Below are 26194 nucleotides of genomic sequence, written 5' to 3'. Positions count from 1 at the left end.
CAATATACAATATACAATATACAATATACAATATACAATATACAATATACAATATACAATATACAATATACAATATACAATATGCAATATACAATATACAATATACAATAAACAATATACAAAATATACAATATGCAATAAACAATATAAACAATATATTCATTATACAATATACAATATACAATATACAATATACAATATACAATATACAATATACAATATACAATTTACAATATACAAAATACAAAATACAATATACAATATACAATATACAATATACAATATACAATATGCAGTGTACAATAAATATTAAGGTTATTACCTGAGTAAGGGTATAAACACTAATATTAAAACACCAATATTAAATATATCCATAGATATCTATTATTTATATATATTTGTATCTACTAACTATTTTAGAGGTTTAAGCACAAGATAATTTACATCTGTACAAATATCCAGATGTTTAAACATCCCATATCTTATTTTAAATTTTTAACCACTGTATTGCTGTGGGGGGGGGGTCTAATTTACCCCACCCCTCCCCTTGAATTTTTTTTTATATTTTACTTACTTTTTGGTCATCATATTTGAAATGGCTCGCTCTTCTAAATAACTTTTTTGACATATTTTAGCTTTTTTGCAAACAAGCATATTTTTAGACCTTTCATATTTCAAATTTTAAAATTTGCTAAATCAAACATTGTTGACAGCTGTTTGAATAAGCAATTTTTTATGTCATATCAGACACTTTTCGATTGGTAGTTCTTTCATTTTGAGAATGCATTTTCTAGTACGTAAAACAAAGGTATTATATTGTCTTTTTTTTCTGGTACGTACAACAAAGGTATTATTGTCTATTTTCTGGTACGTACAACAAAGGTATTATTGTCTATTTTCTGGTATGTACAACAAAGGTATTATGTTGTCTATTTTCTGGTACGTAAAACAAAGGTAATATTGTCTATTTTCTGGTACGTTCAAAAAAGGTATTATATTGTCTATTTTCTGGTACGTAAAACAAAGGTATTATGGTCTATTTTCTGGTACGTACAACAAAGGTTTTATTGTCTATTTTCTAGTACGTACAACAAAGGTATTATATTGTCTATATTCTGGTACATACAACAAAGGTATTATATTGTCTATTTTCTGGTATGTACAACAAAGGTATCATTGTCTATTTTCTGGTACGTAAAACAAAGGTATTATTGTCTATTTTCTGGTACGTACAAGAAACAAGGGTATTATTGTCTATTTTTTGGCACGTAGAACAAAGGTATAATATTGTCTATTTTCTGGTACGTAAAACAAAGGTATTATGGTATATTTTCTAGTACGTACAACAAAGGTATAATATTTTCTATTTTCTGGTACGTACAACAAAGGTTTTATTGTCTATTTTCTAGTACGTACAAGAAAGGTATTATATTGTCTATTTTCTGGTACGTAAAACAAAGGTAATATTGTCTATTTTCTGGTAAGTACAGCAAAGGTATTATATTGTCAATATTCTGGTACGTACAACAAAGGTATTATATTGTCTATTTTCTGGTACGTACAACAAAGGTATCATTGTCTATTTTCTGGTACGTAAAACAAAGGTATTATTGTCTATTTTCTGGTACGTACAAGAAAGGTATTATTGTCTATTTTCTGGTACGTACAAGAAAAGTATTATTGTCTATTTTCTGGTACGTACAACAAAAGTATTATTGTTTATTTTCTGGTACGTACAGCAAAGGTATTATATTGTCTATTTTCTGGTACGTAAAACAAAGGCAATATTGTCTATTTTCTGGTACGTACAACAAAGGTATTATATTGTCTATTTTCTGGTATGTACAACAAAGGTATTTTTGTCTATTTTCTGGTACGTACAGCAAAAGTATTATATTGTCTATTTTCTGGTACGTAAAACAAAGGTAATATTGTCTATTTTCTGGTACGTACAAAAAAGGTATTAAGGTCTATTTTCTGGTACGTACAACAAAGGTTTTATTGTCTATTTTCTAGTACGTACAACAAAGGTATTATTGTCTATTTTCTGGTACGTACAAGAAAGGTTTTATATTGTCTATTTTCTGGTACGTACAAGAAAGCTATTATTGTCTATTTTCTGGTACGTACAAGAATGGTATTATGGTCTATTTTCTAGTACGTGAAACAAAGGTATTATTGTCTATTTTCTGGTACGTAAAACAAGGGTATTATTGTCTATTTTTTGGTACGTAGAACAAAGGTATAATATTGTCTATTTTCTGGTACGTAAAACAAAGGTATTATGGTATATTTTCTAGTACGTACAACAAAGGTATAATATTTTCTATTTTCTGGTACGTAAAACAAAGGTATTATGGTCTATTTTCTAGTACGTACAACAAAGGTTTTATTGTCTATTATCTAGTACGTACAACAAAGGTATTATTGTCTATTTTCTGGTACGTACAAGAAAGGTATTATTGTCTATTTTCTGGTACGTAAAAGAATGGTATTATTGTCTTTTTTCTGGTACGTACAGCAAAGGTATTATATTGTCTATTTTCTGGTACGTAAAACAAAGGTAATATTGTCTATTTTCTGGTACGTACAACAAAAGTATTATATTGTCTATTTTCTGGTACGTACAACAAAGGTATTATATTGTCTATTTTCTGGTACGTAAAACAAAGGTATTATTGTCTATTTTATGGTACGTACAACAAAGGTATTATATTGTCTATTTTCTGGAACGTAAAACAAAGGTATTATTGTCTATTTTCTGATACGTACAACAAAGGTATTATATTGTCTTTTTTCTGGTACTTCCAACAAAGGCATTATTGTCTATTTTCTGGTACGTACAACAAAGGTATTCTTGTCTATTTTCTGGTACTTCCAACAAAGGTATTATGGTCTATTTTCTGGTACGTACAACAAAGGTATTATTGTCTATTTTCTAGTACGTAAAACGAAGGTAGTATTGTCTATGTCTAGTAACAAAAATTACCATAAACAACTTTAAATAAGTTTTATTTTAAATGAATGAGGTATTTTTGTTTTTCTCCTTGAAATTGATCATTTTAACTGTGGTTTGTTTGTGAAGGAACTATGCGGATTTCTGCGAAGGAAGTAATAGATTGTCAGAATTAAACACTTCTCAAACTAGAAAACAAAGACATCTTTCACATTCTAAATTAGATAGAGGTTGAAAGGTACTGCTGTGAATCTGACAAAGGCCTATTTCAAGGCAATTCGTTTGATAAAATAAATTTAATTAACCGAACAGACAATAAAACCTGTTATTTTTATCTGAATTTTAATTCACAATTTAAAATATAAATGTTTTAACCATTTAATATAATGTTTTACTTTACTTTGACTTTAATACTTTTACCAGAACATAATTTATTACTTAAAGGGACTGTAAGCGTAATTTCAACTGACCCTCCATGCAAAAAAAGTAAAGTTCTACTTTTTCAAAGAGTGTTTTCCTTTCTGAGAATATCTCCATTGCAGAGAAACCACAAATGAAAATAAACAAATTAAATAAACAGCTTACATAATAAACAAAAACATTGATTTATTAATCATACTTGATCCGACCGAGCTTCTAAGGATACCATTGAAATCAGAAATTACTATGACGGTATTTTGTATCTGTGAATTAGAATTGGTCCATATTCTATAGACGTAAACTCCGCAGCGCGCACTGGTAGCTCAAATTCATTAAATTCGGTCCGAGACACTTATACAATTATTTCTCATTCTAATTTAAATATCGTTCTGAGTTTCAACTTGAAAGAGAAAGTTATGTTTAACATCGTATAAAACTAAATTTAAAAGAATGGCGATCAAAATCTAAACATTATGAAGCATGAAGAAAATTACTGATCAAATTAATATTGAAAAGATGAAACAAAAGAATATTTCTCCTGAGAAACCTCTATTGTGTTTCTTACTGTTGCAGTAATTAATACATCTCTTGGAAAATCTCTAATTAAAGAGAATGTTGAAATAATTTTAGTGTTCCATCATTTCTTAAATGTAGATTCACAGTGGTACCCTTTAAACCTTGTCCGAGGGGAAGAAAACGGTTGAGTTATTCTTGTTTTACTTTCTGAAAACTGATAACTGTCAACTTTGGTTTTTTCATTGTCTCAATGAGAGAATCAATGACTCAATGTGAAACAATGTGAACCGATCATGTAGCTCTTGAACAGAGGATCACATGAAATTAGGGAGACAGTCCCTTTAGGTTTTTGTTTTTGTTAAAAAATAATCAACACGCATATCATCATGTAGAAGTAACTATGTTTAGTTTATGATTATTTATGATCAAGTGAAACAAAACTTTCACTATTTAACACATTTAAGACAAATTCTCAAGAAATTTAGTTTTTTTTAAATCCCTATATAACCCAATGTTGTAAACCTTTAATATTTAATCTATAAACTATTTTATTTAACAATTCTAATTTTGAAATATCAAAAGTTTACACCAATAGGTTGCACAGATATATGTAATAGAGACTTTGAGTTTGTGGCAAAAACTTGATTCCTTTTTGTTCAAAAACCCAAAATTCTTATTTAAGAAGAAAATTTTAAAAACTTTTTTTCAACCTGACATAGAAAGACAAAAAGATATCTCCGAATATTCTCTGATAATGAAATGTAATATATCAACAAAGAACGCGACAAGAAACAACTTTTCTAATTTTTATTTTTATTCTCTCAATTTTGACACCATGATATGGATAATCCTAGACCTGAGGGGGGGGGGGGGAATTTTCCCCTGTATACCCAACTAAAATACAAAACTTTAGCCACAGAATAGAGAATATTTATATTGAACGGAAATAAAAATCCCGCGTTAAGGTTTTTTTTCACTCCCTTTCAGTCTGAAAGAAGGTTCCATTTTAAGTAAATGTTCACAAGTTTTACGCAGTACAGAATATTATATAATATATATATAATTCAATTTTTAATTCTACTCTATAAAATATTCTCTATTCTGTGAATACGCCTTTAGCATGTTAAGTTGTGTGCAAATTTTCAAGCATGGGTCAACCTTTAAAGTGTCGCATTACCTTGGTTTTTGACATTGACTTATTGACTCCCTTTAACATTTTTATAGCCCTAAATATACAGATTTTAGAACTATAAAGAATTCGTTTTTAGCTTTCGTTTCGAATTGGCATAATTCTTATCTATGATTTTTGGGTGAACGGTTGCAGCCTTTAAATCACTGTAATCCTTATCCTATTTTCTTTGAAGCCTACACTCCTATAAATAAATACATGTATATGTATATTTACATGTTTATATATTTGTTATGTCTTGCTTTTGTAAATTTGTTATCAATCTTGAAGAACTGATGGACCCAAACCAAAGTACTTGATATAGGAAAATCATTTATCAGACTCACTCAGAAGCAAGAGAGATGTGAGTAAACATTAGAGAAAAGGATAGAAGCTACAAGAAAACAATGAAAATATTCTAATTAGAAAATAGGATAGAAGCTACAAGAAACCGATGAAAATATTCTAATTAGAAAATAGGATGGAAGCTACAAGAAAAAAATGAAAATATTCTAGTTAGAAAATAGGATAGAAGCTACAAGAAAACAATGAAAATATTCTAATTAGAAAATAGGATGGAAGCTACAAGAAAAAAATGAAAATATTCTAGTTAGAAAATAGGATAGAAGCTACAAGAAAACAATGAAAATATTCTATTTAGAAAATAGGATAGAAGCTACAAGAAAACAATGAAAATATTCTAAATAGAAAATAGGATAGAAGCTACAAGAAAACAATGAAAATATTCTAATTAGAAAATAGGATAGAAGCTACAAGAAAACAATGAAAATATTTTTATTACAAAATAGGATAGAAGCTACAAGAAAACAATGAAAATATTCTAATTAGAAAATAGGATAGAAGCTACAAGAAAACAATGAAAATATTCTAATTAGAGAATAGGATAGAAACTACAAGAATGAAATGAAAATATTTTAATTAGAAAATAGGATAGAAGCTACAAGAAAGAAATGAAAATATTCTAATTAGAGAATAGGATAGAAGCTACAAGAAAGAAATGAAAATATTCTAATTAGAGAATAGGATAGAAGCTACAAGAAAGAAATGAAAATATTCTAATTAGAGAATAGGATAGAAGCTACAAGAAAATAATGAAAATATTCTAATTAGAAAGAAAGAAAGAAATGAAAATATTCTAATTAGAAAATAGGATAGAAGCTACAAGAAAGAAATGAAAATATTCTAATTAGAGAATAGGATAGAAGCTACAAGAAAGAAATGAAAATATATTAATTAGAGAATAGGATAGAAGCTACAAGAAAGAAATGAAAATTTTCTAATTAGAGAATAGGATAGAAGCTACAAGAAAACAATGAAAATATTTTAATTAGAAAATTCTTTGTTGTCAGAAATGGTAATACATCTTACCTGCATGCAGTAAATGTAAAAAAAACAGAAAAGATATTTTTGAGATTGTTAAACTACTATGCTTGAACTTTTGAAGATATAACATATTTAATCCATGAAAACCAGCTGAATTATATTTCTGCTATATGAAGAAAGAAGATTTTTAGAGAAGTGAAGTGAACCCAATTAATCCGTTAAGCTTGAAAACAAGTGGATAAGTGTTATCTTAAGATTATGGATTTACTATACAAAGTTAACAGCCTCACTGTTGGGATTTTTAAACCTGTATAAACTGGATTAGTACTTTTTTCAGACATTTATGAATGTTTTAGTTGTTTTTAACCTTCCTTGGAAAATTACAATATTAAAGATAGTCTCAAGTTCTACTCAAGTATTTTTATATTTTTGAAAAAAAAGATAAATGTTTTTTATATGAAAAAGAAAAAGAAAGCAGAAAAAAATTATGGAGAATTAAAAGTAAGGGAATGTTAAAAATATTAATGATTTTTTTTTCCGATCCGAAGCTTGAAGGTTAGTTTAATCTTAAAACTATACACAAAGGGTTACCCAGAAAACATGAGACTTCAGAGACGATTTTACAAAACTTGTACAGTCTGTTTCCTTATATTTATAATTCCTAGCAACTGTAAACTTGTTTGTTTCTAAATTTAAATTAAGAGCTTCCGGTCATCCTTTGTGGGTACATTAAAGTATTTTTTTAATTAAAACTAAATAAGATCCGTATCAAATCGTAAAAAAACTTTAAATATTTTAAATGGTTTACGGAACTTACACAATTGAAAATAAATTAATTTTTAGTTGGAATCAGTTAGCAGACTCAGACAAAGGGTACTGTTGTTAATTGCCACTTAATAAATGGTGGGTCACTTCCAAATTAAGTCTGCAGTTATCAGACTCAGACAAAGGGTACTGTTGTTAATTGGACATATGCCCCTTAATAAATGGTGGGTCACTTCCAAATTAAGTTTGCAGTTATCAGACTCAGACAAAGGGTGCTGTTGTTAATTGGACATATGCCACTTAATAAATGGTGGATCACTTCCAAATTAAGTTTGCAGTTATCAGACTCAGACAAAGGGTACTGTTGTTAATTGGAAATATGCCACTTAATAAATGGTGGGTCACTTCCAAATTAAGTCTGAAGTTATCAGACTCTGACAAGTGGTATTGTTGGTAATTGGACATATGCCACTTAATAAATGGTGGGTCACTTCCAAATTAAGTCTGAAGTCTCCATAAAATTCTACTTGTACTCTTATCTAAGCTCTAAATTACCTATATATGTTATAAATACATTTTTTGTGAAGGTATTTTGTATCCGCCTGTTTGATACTTTCGGAGTATCCGCCTGTTTGATACTTTCGGAACAAAAAAGGAAACTTTTAAGCTCGTGGATAATGAAGTTGCGAGTAAACGTGCGAAATACCAATTTTTCCCAAAATAGAAAATTACATATTTGTATAAAAAATAAGAATTAAAAATGAAAAAGCTTTTAAACTAGCAGGGCAATTCTCCCAAATTCAAATAAAAAATTCAATAGTTTAAAAAAACATTTTTATGAAGAAAACAGTCATTTTTATCTTTTACTCTAGTTACTATAGGTTGAAAACTCAGCTTTGCCTGGAATATTTCCTTATAAAAAATAATCAAAAAATAGTCAAGGGGTTCCTGAGTTATGATTAGACATACAAACAAACAGACACCCAACAGAGATAATATAATTTTCAGTTTTTGTTTAAACCATGTTGGTTTGATTCATCACTACAAATCTCGAGCGTGGGAATCAAGAATGTGCACGCTCATTGGTTTACAATTCTAAATGGTGAATCTACATAAATTAGTCACAAAAACGTTGTTAAAATGCCGCGAAATACCGAGACTTTAATGTAAAAATTGTTAAACAACATTTAACTAGTCATGAAAACAATGTTCTACAATAACTTGGCTTAAAATTTAGATGTTCAATTATCCTTAAATTAGTTTCAAAAATCGATTAAACAATAATTTTGATTCATCAATATTGAAACATGATCTCCTGCATTCTCATTGGTTTACAAATTCATATCTACGAGAGAAGAGATCCAACGCGTTCTACCAGGAGTTTTAGGAGTGTTTTAGGATACAAGGAGGAAATTGACAGTTTAAAGTCTGTAAAGTTGTCTCTGAAGTTTCATCCTTTGTGGGTAACCCTGTATCATTCATAAGGTTTACAAGGCATCTCTCTCTAGCTCATCCTGCAGATATATCTTGATCCTTCGTTAAGATTGAACTATGCCAGGTTTTTCCGATATCCGATATAGGGCTAAACCTCGAGGAAACTATTTAGTTTACACACTACTCAGCCCTGCATCTTTACACCAGGTTTACAGCAACGTAGAGATATATCATCTATCGGAGACCTATCAGGACTTTTTGTCAGAGAACTCTTAGAGGTTAATTGCTTCATGGGGAACTCATTTGTGTTATTCAAAACTACACAGTTGTTGGAAGAAACCAATTTGATTGCTCCATCTAAATAAATGCGGGGTTCACTTAGACCTCCTATTGATGTTCCGTCCCACTGCAAATCCAGAGAATTAGGAAATAATGATTTTAAAGAATAGCTAAAAGGTTGATATTTTTGGTGCACTAGACCAGCTGGCACTGGTTAATGTTTATACCGGTTCGGAACATGCAAGAATTAGATTGGTTTGAAAGTTGGTCTCCGCTCAATTACTGTTTGATGCTTTAAACTTCTTCTTCATAGATTTGTACTTTCCTAGGTTTGAAGAATAAGAAACATTTTCCTACCATTTTCCTTCATTGTTAATTATAGTCCCCCCCCCCCCGAGATAGAAACATTCTGATACAGACAGGATGCACTTCTTGAATTTAGCATCACAATTAACTAAGTCTAACCACTCAAGTGTGTTCCAGTTATCCGAAATGTCCAAAATTTGTTGTTTTAAAGTAAATCTTTTTCCGGAACAAAATGGATGCCTGTGTTGCAACAAAACGTTTTTTACGCATCATCACTCATCACACATCAGATGTAGATTTCAATGAATTTGATAATTATTAGATTTATGAGAAGCTTTTTCTTTAAATAAAGCCAAAAAATGGGATATCATGTGTATTTTGAAATATGTGATACATTATATTATATAGTCAACAGCAAAGATAAATCAAGTGCCAGGCGTTACCCTTGAAATTTTGAAAAATTGAATTTTGAAAAAAAAATCGATTTTAGCCTACAGGGTGTCCCACGAAACATGACAATAGGAAGACGACTTGAAAGTCGTCTTTGGTATTTGAATTTCTTTGTGACATTTAGTCTTCTATCTACTTTAACATGTATGATTCTTGAAACAATTATCACATAATTCTCCTAGCCCTGGCATTTCCAAAAAGTGGTCTGCGTTTTTTGTGCTTTCAATATTACCTGAGATATAAAGAGTTTGGTTCAGATTTCAATTTTGTTAAATAAAAGCAAAATTGTCGAAATCTGAACGAAATTTTTCATATCTCGGGCAATATTGAAAGCACAAAAATGGCAGACCACATTTTGGAAATGGCAGGACAAGGGAAATTTTGTGATTATTATCTCTAGAAATTTACTTCTAAAATTAGGTTGACAAATAAACGCAGCAAATTATATCAAAAATCAAGACGACCTTCAAGTCGTCCTGCATACTGTCATGTTTCGTGGGACACCCTGTATGTTACCCCTGGGGTACTCAAGGATTCCCTTTAAAAATGTCAGCCTATTCGATCCAGCCGTTTGGCCAGCTAGAGCTAACATATAAATATATATATTATTAAGAACTTTTATATCCTGATATAAAAATGAATAAATAAATAAATAAGATATAGATATGATAGGCATCACATCTCTTTCTGGTAATAACCTGTCACAGTTGGGATTTGCCTCAAAGAAATTTCCAGAATGAATCTTGAAATATTTATCTTTATTTGTACTTTTTCTTCTTGGCGCATTTTAAAATTTGCACAGAAGTACAGAGACATGAAAACTTCAGAATTGTGAATATCGAGATCAGTGCTTGATATTATGTCTTTTTGTTATTCTTAAAATCATTTTAATCTTTAGTTTGTATCCCGAAAAGTTTATATAAGACAACCAATCAGAGTGGTGTATGAATAGCCAATCAGAAGCCGGATATTTGAAAGGTTGCGCGCCATTTCATGAGAGAGCTGTCATGAGTCCATGATCCAGTTGAGATATCCAGAAAGAAGTAAAAACAGCGGATAATGCAGAAATCAAAGGTGTTCACAGTGGATATTCAGATTAATCTTAATTAGTATTTAGGGTATCCAATTTAAAAGTTTTCAGCTCAAGAAAATTTAGAAAATTTGTTTTGTTTTTTTTTGTAAAAAAAATTTACAGTTGCAAGGACGGAATTAAGATTTTTTGAAAAAAAGCTGAATGAGTTCTTTACAGTCGTCTCTGAAGTCTCAACCACTTTAGGTCACCCTGTATCTAAAGAAACTTTACGTTACTTTAAATATTCACAAAATTTGGAAGAATAAAAACTAAAAAAATGAAAAAGAATAACAATATTTTTGTTGGTAAATTTATTTGTCAGTTCTTGCGAATATCTTTCTCAGTTTGAAATTTTAACAAAGTGTAGAAAGACAAATGTTTAAAATAAACAGTTTTGAAATTTTCTGAAACTTGGCAAAATTTTGAAAACATTTTAAAAGTTCAAATGCATTAAAAACCTTGAAAAACGAATAAAGCTAACGAACTCTAACCACTACTTATTTCTGAAAATTTACAACATACACAGGAGCTTTTTTCAAAATGCAACGTGGGAAATTCTACATCAATTTCAATCAGCAAAATGGCCGAAATTAGTCCCATCTGTTTCTCCATATTGTTAGCAAATAGCAATCCATTTAAGTATTTTAAGAAACCCGTTTTTTTACAGTTTTACCCAGAACTTTGGACTCTTTTGAAAAATTCGATGGTTCATAAAAAAACTTTCCTTCTTGCAAGATCATTAAAACCGCTTATTTTTTTCGTTTGAAATTCTCTTAACAATCCAGGTCATTCGTCCATAATTTTTTTTCCCCTCAAAAATTTCATTAGTTTAAAAGCAATCTTCATCTCTATGAGGTGTGGGTGGGTTATATTTTGGTTGAATTGTAAAAATGTTTAAATGTTATTCTTTAATATCGTTAATATATAGTTTCATCATTTGTTTAAAAGCAATGTACATCTCTCTGTGGTGTGGGTGGGTTATATTTTGGTTGGAATGTAAAAATGTTTAAATATTATTCTTTAATATCTTTAGTATAGAATTTCATTATCCATTTAAAAACATTTTCTATTCTAAATTGAAATTTAGATTCTTATTAGATAATGTTTTGGTTGGATAATGTTTTGGTTGGAATATAAAAGAGAAGTATTTGCCACAAACTCAAATTTTCTAATCCCAATATTTTTGCAACCTGATGGTGTAAACCTTTCATACTCAGACTATTTGATGAAACAGAATTCATATTTTAAAATATCAAAGGTCTTAAACATCAGGTTGCAAAAATATAGGGATTATAAATTACAGATATTTAATGCCGTATTTCTTTTCCAAATATAAATGTAATTTTTTAATAAAACAATTTGTGCATGATATGCATTTTCTCCATAAGTATTTTCTACTTATAATCGGGTCACTTGAAACTATGTACTCTTAAAGTTCCTTTATAACTGCTAATCAAATTAAATAATTTATGAAGAACCAACAACAAATTTAAAAAAAAGATTAACGGTGGCGCAAACAGTCCTGAATTCCTCATTAATAAAATATTATTTATATAAAATCTTGTTTATTTACATTGAACAATAATAGTTGACACATGATTAAATATATACAACACACTTTTTAGATACATTTTTAAAATCTAATTTTAAAATCTATTAGTTTTTTTTTATTTGTTACATAAATCATTTTATAGGTATCTAAAGAAAATAGTGCGCTACAAGTTTTACATGCACATTAAGAATTTTAATGGTCCTTGTTAAACTGATATTGAGCAGAAAGAAAACTACATTATTTAAAAATTCCATATTTTAATAATATTGTATCAGGAATAAATACTGAGATTCTGAAAATTAACAATCTAAAAGAATATAAGCACATGTTGCCACATCTTAAACTTAAAAATTGATGATTTTAAACATTTTACCGTTTAAACTACATATATATCAGCAATTATAATATGCGATAAAGGGTTAATGAATAAAAATGTTTTAAAAAATTATTTTTGTTTTTTAATAAGACATATTCTAAAGCAAAATATATATGCCTAACGTAGATAAAGGAATTGAGTCTTTGGAACAAAATCAAATAGTTTAACCTCAATATCTTTAGAACTAGATGTTTTAAATCTTTGATATTTCAAACTTAAATTATTTGATCTAACAGAATTCATAGTTTGAGTTATCTAAGGTCTGCAATATTTGGTTCCAAAGACATAGTGATTAGAAAATCAGAGTTTTTGGCGCTTTTCAAAATTTCTTGTTTTGCGGATTTTTACAAAAGGAATTGAGTCTTTGTCACAAAAAGTTTGAAATATCTTAGGTCTTTGGCATTGGGTTGCAAAGATATAGGGAAAAGAAAATCTGAATTTGTGGCAAAGACTCAAATCCATTACGTTGATTTTCCGAACAGATCGAGAATACACTGTACAACATACAAAATACAAACTCTTACTTCAGAAAAATAACATTCTAAAAAATTCTTATATTAAAACTCTAATATCTTTTGTACCTAAAAGGTGTATTTTCAATTTTAAAAATGTTAATTTTTTTGTGTAAATACTCTTTTGAGCAAAATAAGATAAAAATGTGAATAATATATCATGTTCTATGCCTGCAACATGCCAAACACTAATAGTTCAATTATGCAAACATGGTTAATATACATAATATATATTTATATATATTATGTTTTGTATCATTAATAACCTGCTAGAAAATAGATAGATAATAATAAAATTATAATGAAGATAGATGACATTTTCTCTATAAATAAATTTGTTGTGATACATACAGTTAAACCCTAAAGTTGTACTGTACTATTTGTTTATCTAGAAATTGTACTGCTCTACAATATTGGACATATTCCTCATTAAAAACCGGTCATTATTTTGAAATTGAAGGATAGAAAGCAAAATAATATTTGTTTAAGAACAAATACAAAAATATTGTTTTATTAATCCACCTACTTGAAAGTTTGTAAGTGTTTAAAATATGTTCTCTGGAACCAGATCTTATGAGTTGCCAGAAGTCACTAAATACCGTTGCTGGTTCAAATCTGGAATCACCGATAAAACGTTAGAGATTCATGAGGATTAAAGTAATGAATTGGAGAGTTAATCAGTGATTCAGGATTTGAACCGGCGGTAGGTGGCTCAGTAACCTCTTAAATTCATTAAATTCGGTCCGTATTAGAACTGTTTTAATTGATAATTATTTTTTATAAATATTTAATAATTAAACACATTTTGAGAACACTAATATTTATAGTTCTACAACATATCACATTTATTTTTAATTTTACTCAGTTTTGAGACTAGAGATCAGGATTTAGAGAAGGAAACTTTTAAAACTATTTTTAGGAAAAAACTGCGTTTCAAACCCGTCTCTAAATTGCAGTTTTTTTTAAACTTGAAAATGTTTGTTCTCTGTTTCGTGATTTTTTTGGTCTTGATGTTTAAAGTTTCCATCCCTCCGCTGTATTTGTACAACTGTATAGTACAACATTTTTATGTACAATTTTACAAAGATTAATTTAAGAACATTTGTACTTTTTACTCACATTTATCCTTGGTTTGGGTTCAGACATTTTTTGACAGGAAATTAAACATTTTAAACATTTTCTCATTTAAAGTTTCTCACAATTAATACATATTTTGGATATGTTTACACACGTAGATTACAATATAGACAATTAGATGGATATATAATAATTGTACAATATTCTCATAAACATGGAACAGTCCTCTATCTAAAATCCGTAATTTACTGAATTTATTCATTTTAATCCTATCAAATTGTATGAAAATAAATTATATTTTAGATGTTAACATTTTGAAGAAAAAACCATTTGGTTAAATTATTTAAATAAAAATTTATTCTCTTCATTTTCTTTCTTGAACCTTATTTTTTTGATAAATAAGTACGATTTTTAATATTTTGAAATTTTATTATTAAACAAATTTTCAGTCCTTTTTTTCTTTTTTCTTTTATTTGAGCTAACTACACGGCTTTTCTCATGTTCTAAACAATTTAGAGAATGTTTTTTGTCTAGAGAATTTAGAGGAATCTTTAAATTCTTTTGAGAATTTATCTACATCTTAGAATTCTTAGAATTAGAAATCATCTAATTTTACTGTCATTGGATTTTTCTGAGAACTTCTGGATTCTTCTGAGAACTTCTGGATTCTTCTGAGAATTTAGAGATTTCTCTGAGAATTTATGGATTCTTTTGGGAGTTTTTGGATTATTCTGAGAATTCATGGATTCTTCTGGGAATTTGAACCATCTTCTGGGAACTTGTGGATTTTACTAAGAGTTTTTGGATTCTTTCGAGAATTTGTGGTTTCTTTTGAAAATTTATTGATTTCTGTGAAATAGGGGATTCTTTTCAGAATATGCATGGATTCTTCTGAGAATATGTGGATTTATCTGACATTCGCGTATTTCTCTAATTCTTGTGAGAATTTTCTGTATTCCTCTAATTCTTGTGAGAATTTCTCGTATTCCTCTAATTTTTTTGAGAATTTCGTGTATTCCTCCATTTTTTGTGTCGAGAATTTCTTTCATTCCTCTAATTTTTGTGAGAATTAAGCGGAATTTCCTATAGTTCTTGTGAGAATTAAGCGGAATATCCTCTAGTTCTTGTGAGAATTAAGCGGAATATCCTCTAGTTCTTGTGAGAATTAAGCGGAATATCCTCTAGTTCTTGTGAGAATTAAGCGGAATTTCCTCTAGTTCTGCTCTCTAAAAGTAAAAATATAATTTAAGATTATATTCCCCAATAAAATATTTAGAATTATATTCCACAGTAAAATATTTAGAATTATATTCCAAAATAAAATATTTAGAACTATATTCCACAGTAAATATTTAGAATTATATTCCACAATAAAATATTTAGAATTATATTCCACAATAAAATATATTCCACAATTAAATATTTAGAATTATATTCCACAATAAAAAATTTTGAATTATATTCCACAATAAAATATTTAGAATTATATTCCACAATAAATATTTAGAATTATATTTCACAATAAAATATTTAGAATTATATTCCACAGTAAAATATTTAGAATTATATTCCACATTAAATATTTAGAATTATATTTCACAATAAAATATTCAGAATTATATTCCACAATAAATATTTAGAATTATATTCCAAAATAAAATATTTAGAACTTTATTCCACAATAAAATATTTAGAATTATATTCCAGGATAAAACAATTTAAAATGTCAGGATCAATAAGCCTTGAAATTGTTTTATAAGAAGTGAGGAAGTCGAATAAAACTTTGAAAGTAAAAATAAAATGACTGTTCGCCACAAATTTTAATTTCCATGGCACTAAATCTTTGCAAACTGATGGTGGTAATCTTTTAAAGTTCAAATTTTGACGATTTGATTAAACAGATTTCATAGTTTGAAATATCAAATGTCTGCAACGTTAAACATACTAAAAAATCGAGTTTGTGGAAAATTTTCAGTTTCTTTGAATGAGAATCTTAGATAGGAAACTTTTAAATCCCATATTTTGGATCCTTTTGATTTTAAACTTTTAAAATTAAACTGATTACTCAATTTTAAAATTTGGGAAAATAAGACTCAGGTCTAAGCTGTCATTGAGACTAAGGAATTGAGTTTTTGCAACAAACTTAAATTTATTAACCCCTATATCTTTGCAACCTGATGGTTTAAACCTTTGATATTTCAAACTTAGACTATTTGATCTACCAGAATTAATAGTTTGAAATATCAAAGGTCTAGGAAAACGGGTTGCTAAGTTATTATAATTAGAAAATCTAAGTTTGTGGCAAAAACTCAATTCCTTCATGACTCAAGCTATCGGATTTAAGCTGAAACTGTCGGGTTTAATAAACCTCATGAATTTAATCTCCAGATTAATTAACAGATCGGGATTAAGGATATCTAAAGTTTTCTAAAGTTTTCAGCTCAGAGCTGAAAACTTTAGAATGAAATATCCTTAATCCCGATCGGTTAATTAATCTGGAGATTAATAACAAGAGGAGAACAAGCCTTATTTAATCTGGAGATTAAGAAAAAGAGTGGATTAAGCATTAATCCCGATATCCACCATTCTAAAGTTTTCAGAGCTGAAAACTTTAGAATGGTGGATATTGGGATTAATGCTTAATCCACTCTTTTTCTTAATCTCGAGATTAAATATTGCTTGTTCTCCTCTCATTTTTAATCTCCAGATTAATTATCCGATCGGGATTAAGGATATCCCATTCAAAAGTTTTCAGCTCAGCTCAGGATTAAGGATATCCCATTCAAAAGTTCCCATCTCTGTTTAATTTTGTCTTTGACGGATTTTCATGGTTGGAATTGGCGGATTCGAGGACTTTAATTAGAATAAGACTCAGCATTGAGACTAATTATCCTCAGAACCAAACCAAGGTCGATTTTGTTTTCATTGGGCCTAACTCCTTAAATCGAGCCTCAGAGCTGACAGCTGTCGTCAGCTGATTCCTAAGTTAGAAATAAGGTTGAGCCTTGTACATGAGTCTTAGGAATTAAGACTTGAGCCAAAGCTTTTAAATCGCGGGCTCTAAGGAGATGAAAAATATGAAATAAATGTCTTAAATGTATTAAATGATTTCTCTCTTCTATCTTGTTGATCTGTCGAAAGTGACATTAATTCAATTTTCGGCAAAAAGAAAAAGGGTAAAGAAAAGCTTAAACTGAACCGATCTTGAAATGTTAAATCCAAATTTCAGACAACTTTCAGAAATTACATTTTCAACCACACTTCAGTTTTTTCCTTTTGCATTCAGGAGAGACAAGGTAAACAAGTAGAAAAATTCCCATTTGTTAATCAGATTTTTTTCTTTGCAAAAGAGACTCGCTCATTTCTTTCTTCAGAAACTTTGGAGGAATTAACAGAATTAAACACTTCCAAGCTAGGAAAACGACAATATCTGACATATTATTGATCAGAATAATAATAAGAATTACGATGACAAGCCCTGTAAAGGATCTGTTCTCTCACCTGGTTAGAATTACCGAAATGTTTAGCCATGAACTCCTGGTAACCAATAACCTTCCTGAAGGTTGTCCTGAACTGAACTGACATGATGCAGAAGAGAACGAAGTTGATCGAGCAGTTTAACAGAGCCATCATGTCCATCATCTCACCAAGCTAGAACAAAATACAGGCGTTACTAAAACTTTTCAGAAAAAGTGTCGTTTTTGTTTCGAGTTTCCGTTTTAAATAGAAGGGTTACAGTGAATTGAAGCTGAAAAAATGTGCGTTCTATAAGGTACATGTCAACAAAAGGTAAGAAACATATTACAGGGATAATACGCGTGAATGAGATGCTTAAAGGGAGTGATCACATATTTTAGAATTCGGGTAAAGCATTTTTTCATTTTGTCTTATTTTACTAAAAATTTTAATATTTTTTTGTTCTCAATTTTGTAATAATTAGAATACTAAATAGCTTGTAAACTTTAAAAAGTTGTTTTAAAGAATCAACATAATTTAGGAACAACTGTAGATTCTTAATGTCTATCGAAAATTGGGGGTCTGTCCCTTTAAGAATTGGAAGAGTATGAATGAGAAGGGAGCAGGTGGGGTTGAGAGGATGGTCGAAAATCCTTGAAATTATTTCTTTTTACTCAACACTTCTATGGGCTATTAAAACTCTATTCATTGTGGTGAATTGATTAATGGAACCTTCATGAATGGAAATTGATGAATATTTACTCTATTTATTAAAGTTGATGAATAAAGCACAATTTTTGTTCGCAAACTCCACAATGTAGATTAAACAAAATAAAAACACATGAAAAAAAAAGAGTTTTCCAATCCCTTTAATATTTGCAACCCGTGATGTCGTAACACTTAATTTTTTTTAAAGTATATATCTGTTAGATCAAAATGTCAAATATCAAGGTTTAAACCTTCAGGTTACAAAATTATCGGGATTCGAAAATTCAATAGGCGACAATTTTGTATCCAAGATCTGTGGCTTTAGCGCTACAAAATTTTTGCTTCATTTTCAAGGAATAAGCTAATCTTTTTCAAGCTGATCCATATATCTGTGAGCTTTTTTTAGCTGATCCATATATCTGTGAGCTTTTTTTAGCTGATCCATATATCTGTGAGATTTTTTTAGCTGATCCATATATCTGTGTGCTTTTTTAGCTGATCCATATATCTGTGAGCTTTTTTAGCTGAGCCATATATCTGTGAGCTTTTTTAGCTGATCCATATATCTGTGAGCTTTTTTTAGCTGATCCATATATCTGTGAGCTTTTTGTTGGCTTATCCATCTATCTGTGAGCTTTTTTTAGCTGATCCATATATCTGTGAGCTTTTTTAGCTGATCCATATATCTGTGAGCTTTTTTTAGCTGATCCATATATCTGTGAGCTTTTTTTAGCTGATCCATATATCTGTGAGCTTTTTTAGCTGATCCATATATCTGAGAGCTTTTTTTAGCTGATCCATATATCTGTGAGCTTTTTTTCGCTGATCCATATATCTGTGAGCTTTTTTTACCTGATCCATATATCTGAGAGCTTTTTTTCATACTTTTTAAAACAATAACAATACAAACATTTTGTCGGGAAGTTATAAAAAATATTTAAAAGAATTTGAGTAAATCCCCTGAATCATTTAATGTTCCTGAGTAAGCGAAACTTTTGAATTTTAAACCTGTGACTCAGCGATAGATGACATTGATGTTTGCTGATTTAAAGAGTTAACCCCTCAATTTAAAAGTTTGTGTTTTGGATATTAAAGGGAGTGTTCGCGAAAAATGAAAGGCGATATAGGCTTAATTCGTTAAAAAAGCGCTTTTGTTCGCTACTAATCTTACTTCTATCTGTTGCGTCTATAAGGAAAAACTTGTTAAAGACGTCTCATACCGAATAACTTAGCGCCCATACAAATTCAGAAAATTGCAACATACAACTTAGACCGTAAAAAATCCATTTAATTTCAAACAAATCATTCAGATAGTACAACCTATAGTCATCGATTATCTTTCGCCACATTTGTATATAGTTTATATTTTATAATATTTTATTTTTTTTAGAAAACGTTTTAACTGATTTCGAAAAATATGAGTGGTCCGCGGCATTCTTAGATGGTTGCGCAAGCCGCAAGAGAAATAATCAAATTCAAAACAAATTAATTAAAAAATATTATAAAATATAAACAGGGTATTTATATTTTCTTTGTTTATATATATAAATATATATTTTACCGGTGTATAGCAATCAACGAAGAATTCTTCAGCAAACACAGCTGTCATTAACAGAATACCCTACAACATAAAACATTAAACACAGCTGTCATCAGCACAGCTGTCATCAACAGAATACACTGAAACATAAAACATTGAAGCAGCTGTCAACAACACAGCTGTCATCAACAGAATACCCTGCAACATAAAACATTAAAGCAGCTGTCATCATCACAGCTGTCATCAATACAGCTGTCATCAACAGAATACCCTGCAACATAAAATATTAAAGCAACACAGCTGTCATCAACACAGCTGTAATCAACAGACTACCCTTGCAACATAAAACATTAAACACAGCTGTCATCAACAGAATACCCTGCAACATAAAACATTAAAGCAACACAGCTGTAATCAACACAGCTGTCATCAACAGAATACCTTGAAACCAAAAACATTAAAGCCGAATAAAAAATCACAATTTTTTAACTATGTTGAAGGCAGATTTCCAAATTGAACCCCGAGCTTATTGTATTTTAAAATTATAAGATCTTATGTAAAGCCTCATTATTGTGAGTAACGCTCTGTTTGTCTGTTTTCTTTATTGCGTGTCCGTTATTTTTTTTTCTCCCAAATCTTATTTCGTATTTGTTATAGTACAGGGTGTCCCAATAAACGTTACAATATACAGCGATCGATTATCATTTTGTTTCCACATTTTAGGAAAACCAGGTAACACCGGTCTTTATTTTAATTAAATCATTCTCTGGAGCAGTTTTAATTATGTTTTTTCCAACCAAAGTTCAGTTCAACCCAGAACTTGGGAGACATGGACAGAATTTATAAAATGTCGTTTTCTAAACCTATTATTTAATATTATTCCCGCAAATTTTATTGCTATTTATTATTTAGATTTAGGTATAATAGTAAAAAAAAAACAATTTAAAAAATGTCAAAACGACATTTTTTATATTCTTCTGATGTCTCCAATGTTCTGGAATAAACTGTAGTAACATACTTGGTCCTCTTTCAATTGTAATTTTTATTGGGACACTCTATACAGTGTACATAAAGGGTTAAAAATACATTAAACTGCGGAGTTATTTCTCTAGTATACTCTAAGCTCTAATTAGTTTGGAAATACATCGGTATATTTATGTATTAACAGAAATTCATATCGCTCTCTACCTCTTGCTAAAATGCTGTTTTTCGTCAAATCTGTTTCTTTAAACTTTTTACAATTTTTAGAAATAGTAGTGTTTCTGTAAATTCATAAACTGTATGATAACACTAGACCAGACAATAAATACATAAACTGTATGATAACACTAGACCAGACAATAAATACATAAACTGTATGATAACACTAGATCAGACAATAAATACATAAACTGTATGATAACACTAGACCAGACAATAAATACATAAACTGTATGATAACACTAGACCAGCCTATAAATGTATAAACTGTATGATAACACTAGACCAGACAATAAATGTATAAACTGTATGATAACACTAGACCAGACAATAAATGTATAAACTGTATGATAACACTAGACCAGACAATAAATACATAAACTGTATGATAACACTAGACCAGTCAATAAATACATAAACTGTATGATAACACTAGACCAGACAATAAATACATAAACTGTATGATAACACTAGACCAGACAATAAATGTATAAACTGTATGATAACACAAGACCAGACTATCAAGGTTTAAACTGTATGATAACACTAGACCAGACAATAAATGTATAAACTGTATGATAACACTAGACCAGCCAATAAATGTATAAACTGTATGATAACACTAGACCAGACAATAAATACATAAACTGTATGATAACACTAGACCAGACAATAAATGTATAAACTGTATGATAACACTTGACCAGCCAATAAATACATAAACTGTATGATAACACTAGACCAGAAAATAAATACATAAACTGTATGATAACACTAGACCAGACAATAAATACCATATAAATACATAAACTGTATGATAACACTAGACCAGACAATAAATACCATATAAATACATAAACTGTATGATAACACTAGACCAGACAATAAATACCATATAAATACATAAACTGTATATTACTAGACCAAATAGTACCAGTAAAGTCCTACACGGATTGTACATATGTATTTTATAAATATATATAAAACTAACCTGAGGGAACTCTGTGAGAAGGAAGAGAATGAGGATAACGATGAGAAGTCTTGTTGTTCTGTTTGTGTGCTTCCTTCGCTTAGAGACCTTGTTGTCTGGTACAGTGTTGGTACTGGTGGATTTCTACAGTAATTATTGCATTTATGTAAACTCAAATGGGAAATCTCTACAGAATTAATTCAGAGTGATTCCAAGACGATTTGAAAGTTGTCAAATTTTCATGTTTATTGAATCACCCTGTAGTCATGTACCATCAGTAAATTGAAGAAAATATTGGATTAAGATGGTTTTATTAACCTTTCAATGGTTACCCTATACAGTACACTGTACTTTTTACACACAAAATACCATATAAAAATAAACGAAAGATTTTTATTTTGTTCTTGATCTTAGCTTTTAATTCATATCTTTCTTACTTTGGACTTTTCAATGCTTTTATTCTTAATCTATTCTTAGTTTAAGCGTTTTTTATCCAATTTTTCTAACATATAGCACTTCATTGCTTTTATTGGTAATTTCATTGATTTTATTCTTATTCTTTCCTTTCCTTGATACCATTAGTTTGAATGTTTTTAAAAATAACAATCTTATTGCTAAATACTTTCGGTATTTTAAACACATTTGAATGATTTACAAATCATTGAGAAAAACAAATTACTATTTAAATTCTAATCGCAAAATTTTTCCTACATAAGTAAACATAAAACTGATAATTGACTAAAATAATTTGCTTTCTAAATACAATTCTAAACTAGTAAACAGTCCCTTTTGAAAAAATATGTGTTATGGCTCTAAAACTTTAATAGAATTATGCTGAAGATAGAATGCTTGCTATTAGGAAGATTTGAAAAAGTTTTAAAGCTTATCAGGATAAACATTCTTTGATCATATTCTATGCATGGGTGTACTGCAAACAGGGGCCTTTGCAACGAGGTTATAGTGTATAGAGTGATGATGTACGTTAATCCTTTACCAATTGTATAGGCCATGTACTTCACTTTCAATGGTCAATCTGTATATTACAGTATTTCTGGAAATTTTTAGATGGAGATTTGTTTTCCATGTAACTATTAAAATCCACTACTCCTTTATCGTATGCAGGATTCCATTTTCAAAGGAAGATGTACTATTACAGTCTTTTACAGAGCAATATTTCATCTTTAATAAACTGTTCTGAGAAATTGAGTAAAATTCAAGATACAAAACCTCCCAATACACTTGTACTCTGAAAGCGTAATGCATATTTGATGTCTGTACTGCATGCATAGGCCACAATCTGTTACTATCCTTAATCAGTAAACTATCCCCCAGGGCCTTTGGGGTTAGCTTAACAACCCACTGACAAATGAAGAAACACATCTTAAACATTAAAGCCTCCTAAATTTGTACATCTTTTGAAATCACTGCAATTGAAGTCTGTTCAAAAACCTAATACAATTTTTGTATTTTTAAGTCAAGCCTTTCAAGAAATTTTTCGCAAAAGATACAGGGTACTGATAGACGTAAAATTCAGCTTATCGCCTTTTTTAAAAACTCTCTACATATTTCTTCTATGGTCAAAGTCTTTTATTAGAACCATTTTTGACAATTTGATTTGTTCGATCTATCTATTATCTACATATAATATTATATTTTATATATATTATAATATAGAAGAATAGTTTAAATTGTTTGATCCATCAAAATGTAATCAAATCAAATCAAATCAAAATGCAGATTTTCAATATTTTCTTCCTCTACTTTCATCTTACAACGAAAACTTTTAAATCCAAGAAATTGAATAATTAAATTTGTGGAATTTGATTGTCAAATTCTCATAGGTTTATTTAAAAATAAAAGGACTTTCAATTTTGACAAATGAAAAGATGTCTAGAACTGAATTAAAAATGAATTAAAAGAACTGTAAATCTTCCACCTAAAGGGTTTAGCTTAAATCGTAGTTTTAAATGGACTGTAAGCGTATTTTCAAGTGACCCTTCATAATCAAAGATGGCACTGCCCGATTTTCAAGGTCAGATTAAGGTTTCAAGGATACCGTTGTAAAACAAGCATAGTCATCTTTGCATGGAATTGGTGGAGGGTCCGGTCACTTGAAATTACGCTTACAGTCCCTATAAAACTACGATTTAAGCTAAACCCCTCAGGTGGAAGATTTTGTATGAATCTAGATAACAACAGTTTCTACCCCAATCTCCTCTTTGATTTGACAAGTGTATCTTTTTATTGAAATTTGCACAATGATACCCTGGTTCAATAATGAGGAAGATAAAATGATTTAATTCTAATAATTTCTCAATTGTTTCATAGAAACCCCAAATAAAACTAAACAGATTCAAACATGTCAAACTATCATATGAAGAGTTTTTAAAAATTTTGTATAAGATTTAAAAAAGAATTATCCCGCTGCGTACACTCCCTTTCCCGTATACTTCTTCACCACCTCCTTAACTTTTTCCTGATTTATCATCATTGTTATGTTTAAATGTACACTGTACAATTTACAACCATGTATTTATTTACAATTCTCTTATAATGGGCCAACCAATTAAAGCAACGTACTCTGGTTAGGCGGGTCCAAACTTCATTGTAAATTTGTAATTTTTTATTTGTATTATCTCGTTCTTTTGTAGTTGAATAAGAATACGAATGAACTTTACCTTGTTTTCAGTATTCCCGTTCTTCATTCTCTTAGAGTGCTCTTCAGCCTTGAATTATGAAATAGTTTATTGATTCAAGGTTTTTATTATAGATTTTATATTTTTTTGTTTTTAGGGTGAAATTAGTTTATTTTTGTTGAACTATATACGGGGTTACCCACTAAGAACGAGACTGTAATGACGACATATAGCTATTGAAATATGATGACCCCAAAGTTTTGTGTCTTGAATATAACCCCTTAATGGGTTATTAAATGATTTGACAAAAAAAAACAAGTTAACAGTTCCGAAGACTCAGATATGTGAAAACAGACAGTATAAATTCCATACAGTCGTCTCTGAAGTCTCAATCATTGTGGGTATCCCTGTATCCTTGTATCTTTCAGGTTTCTGTCATATTCATGTTTCTCATAAATAAATAAAAAGCTTAGACAAAATTATAGTGGCAGCAAGTTTTCCGTAGAATTTAAGGTCAGTGATATTAAATATTTAAAATTATACTTGCTGAATGATCAAAATATCTTGCTAGTTTCTATAATTCAATAATGCATTAGGTTCAATTAACATTATAAATAAAAGTATTTGTATAAAATGCACAAATAGATTAAACACTTTTCCTACACATTGTCTTGGCCTCTTTAGACACACTGTTCGGCGTTTATATCTCTACAATCAAGACGACTTTTCTAACAAGTTTTTTTCAAATTTTTTTTCTAGTAAATATTTTAAAAATCTATTAGTTTGCAGGTTTTCATGATTTCATATCATATTTCATATTTTTATTTCTTTCAAGTATGAATTCATCACAATTTTGACAAAAGATATTAATCAAAACTATTTTAATATTTAATATTTGTCATATATCACTTAAAACTAATTATACAACGTGAATCTTGTTAGTAACGAACTTTTTGATTATTTTATTCAAAATACGGTCGCTAACGAAGGGTCGTTTTTTAAAACGATAGTTTTTTATAATTCGTTCGTTTTAGAAACGATCGTTTCGTTTCTTCTTCGTCATTTTTAATACGAAACGATCGTTTTTTAAAAAAGTGGAAACGATCCATCTGTTATTTATATCCGCACCTCGTTAAGTACCTGATACAAGGCCCTGATGAGAACCCCAGTGAAGATAGTTAGAACCAAGCAGGGAACCAACTAGATAATATAGGTTAGAACCAAGCAGAGAACCAGCAAGATAGTTAAATGTTAAAGGGAGTGTCTGGCTAAACATGGTATTTGAGCTGATAGTACAGTATTGTAAAAGATATCATTTGAGACCTGTAACTTTATAGAGCGCATAATCGATCTTTAAACTCCTCCTGGAGCTTTCCCCAGTCAAGTTGTAATATGGCACGTCTGCCAGCGAGCCTGCCTGTATACCTGCTCTGTCACAATCTGCTGGGGGGGGGGGG

At 29.5% G+C, this 26194-nt stretch overlaps 1 protein-coding gene across 3 annotated transcripts in view; it reads right to left on the bottom strand.

Annotated features, from left to right (window-relative positions):
* Positions 1 to 14661: 14661 nt before the first annotated feature.
* The window catches only part of LOC111715688 (sex peptide receptor), a gene marked incomplete at its 5' end in the record, with an annotated part of 21607 nt that continues 10074 nt past the window's right edge, over positions 14662 to 26194 (bottom strand). Inside the window, 6 exon segments of one of the 3 annotated variants that reach the window (XM_023491047.1) lie at positions 14662 to 15453; positions 17729 to 17878; positions 19953 to 20012; positions 22123 to 22245; positions 24780 to 24827; positions 25866 to 25937. In XM_023491047.1, coding sequence (XP_023346815.1) covers positions 15409 to 15453; positions 17729 to 17878; positions 19953 to 20012; positions 22123 to 22245; positions 24780 to 24827; positions 25866 to 25937 — 498 coding nt within the window. 3 annotated transcript variants of the gene reach the window in all.

Source organism: Eurytemora carolleeae, unplaced genomic scaffold, assembly GCF_000591075.1.
Source record: "Eurytemora carolleeae unplaced genomic scaffold, Eaff_2.0 scaffold1849, whole genome shotgun sequence".
NCBI lineage: Eukaryota > Metazoa > Arthropoda > Copepoda > Calanoida > Temoridae > Eurytemora > Eurytemora carolleeae.
The sequence above is the reverse complement of the archived record's forward strand: the minus strand, read 5'-3'. Positions and strand labels throughout refer to the sequence as shown.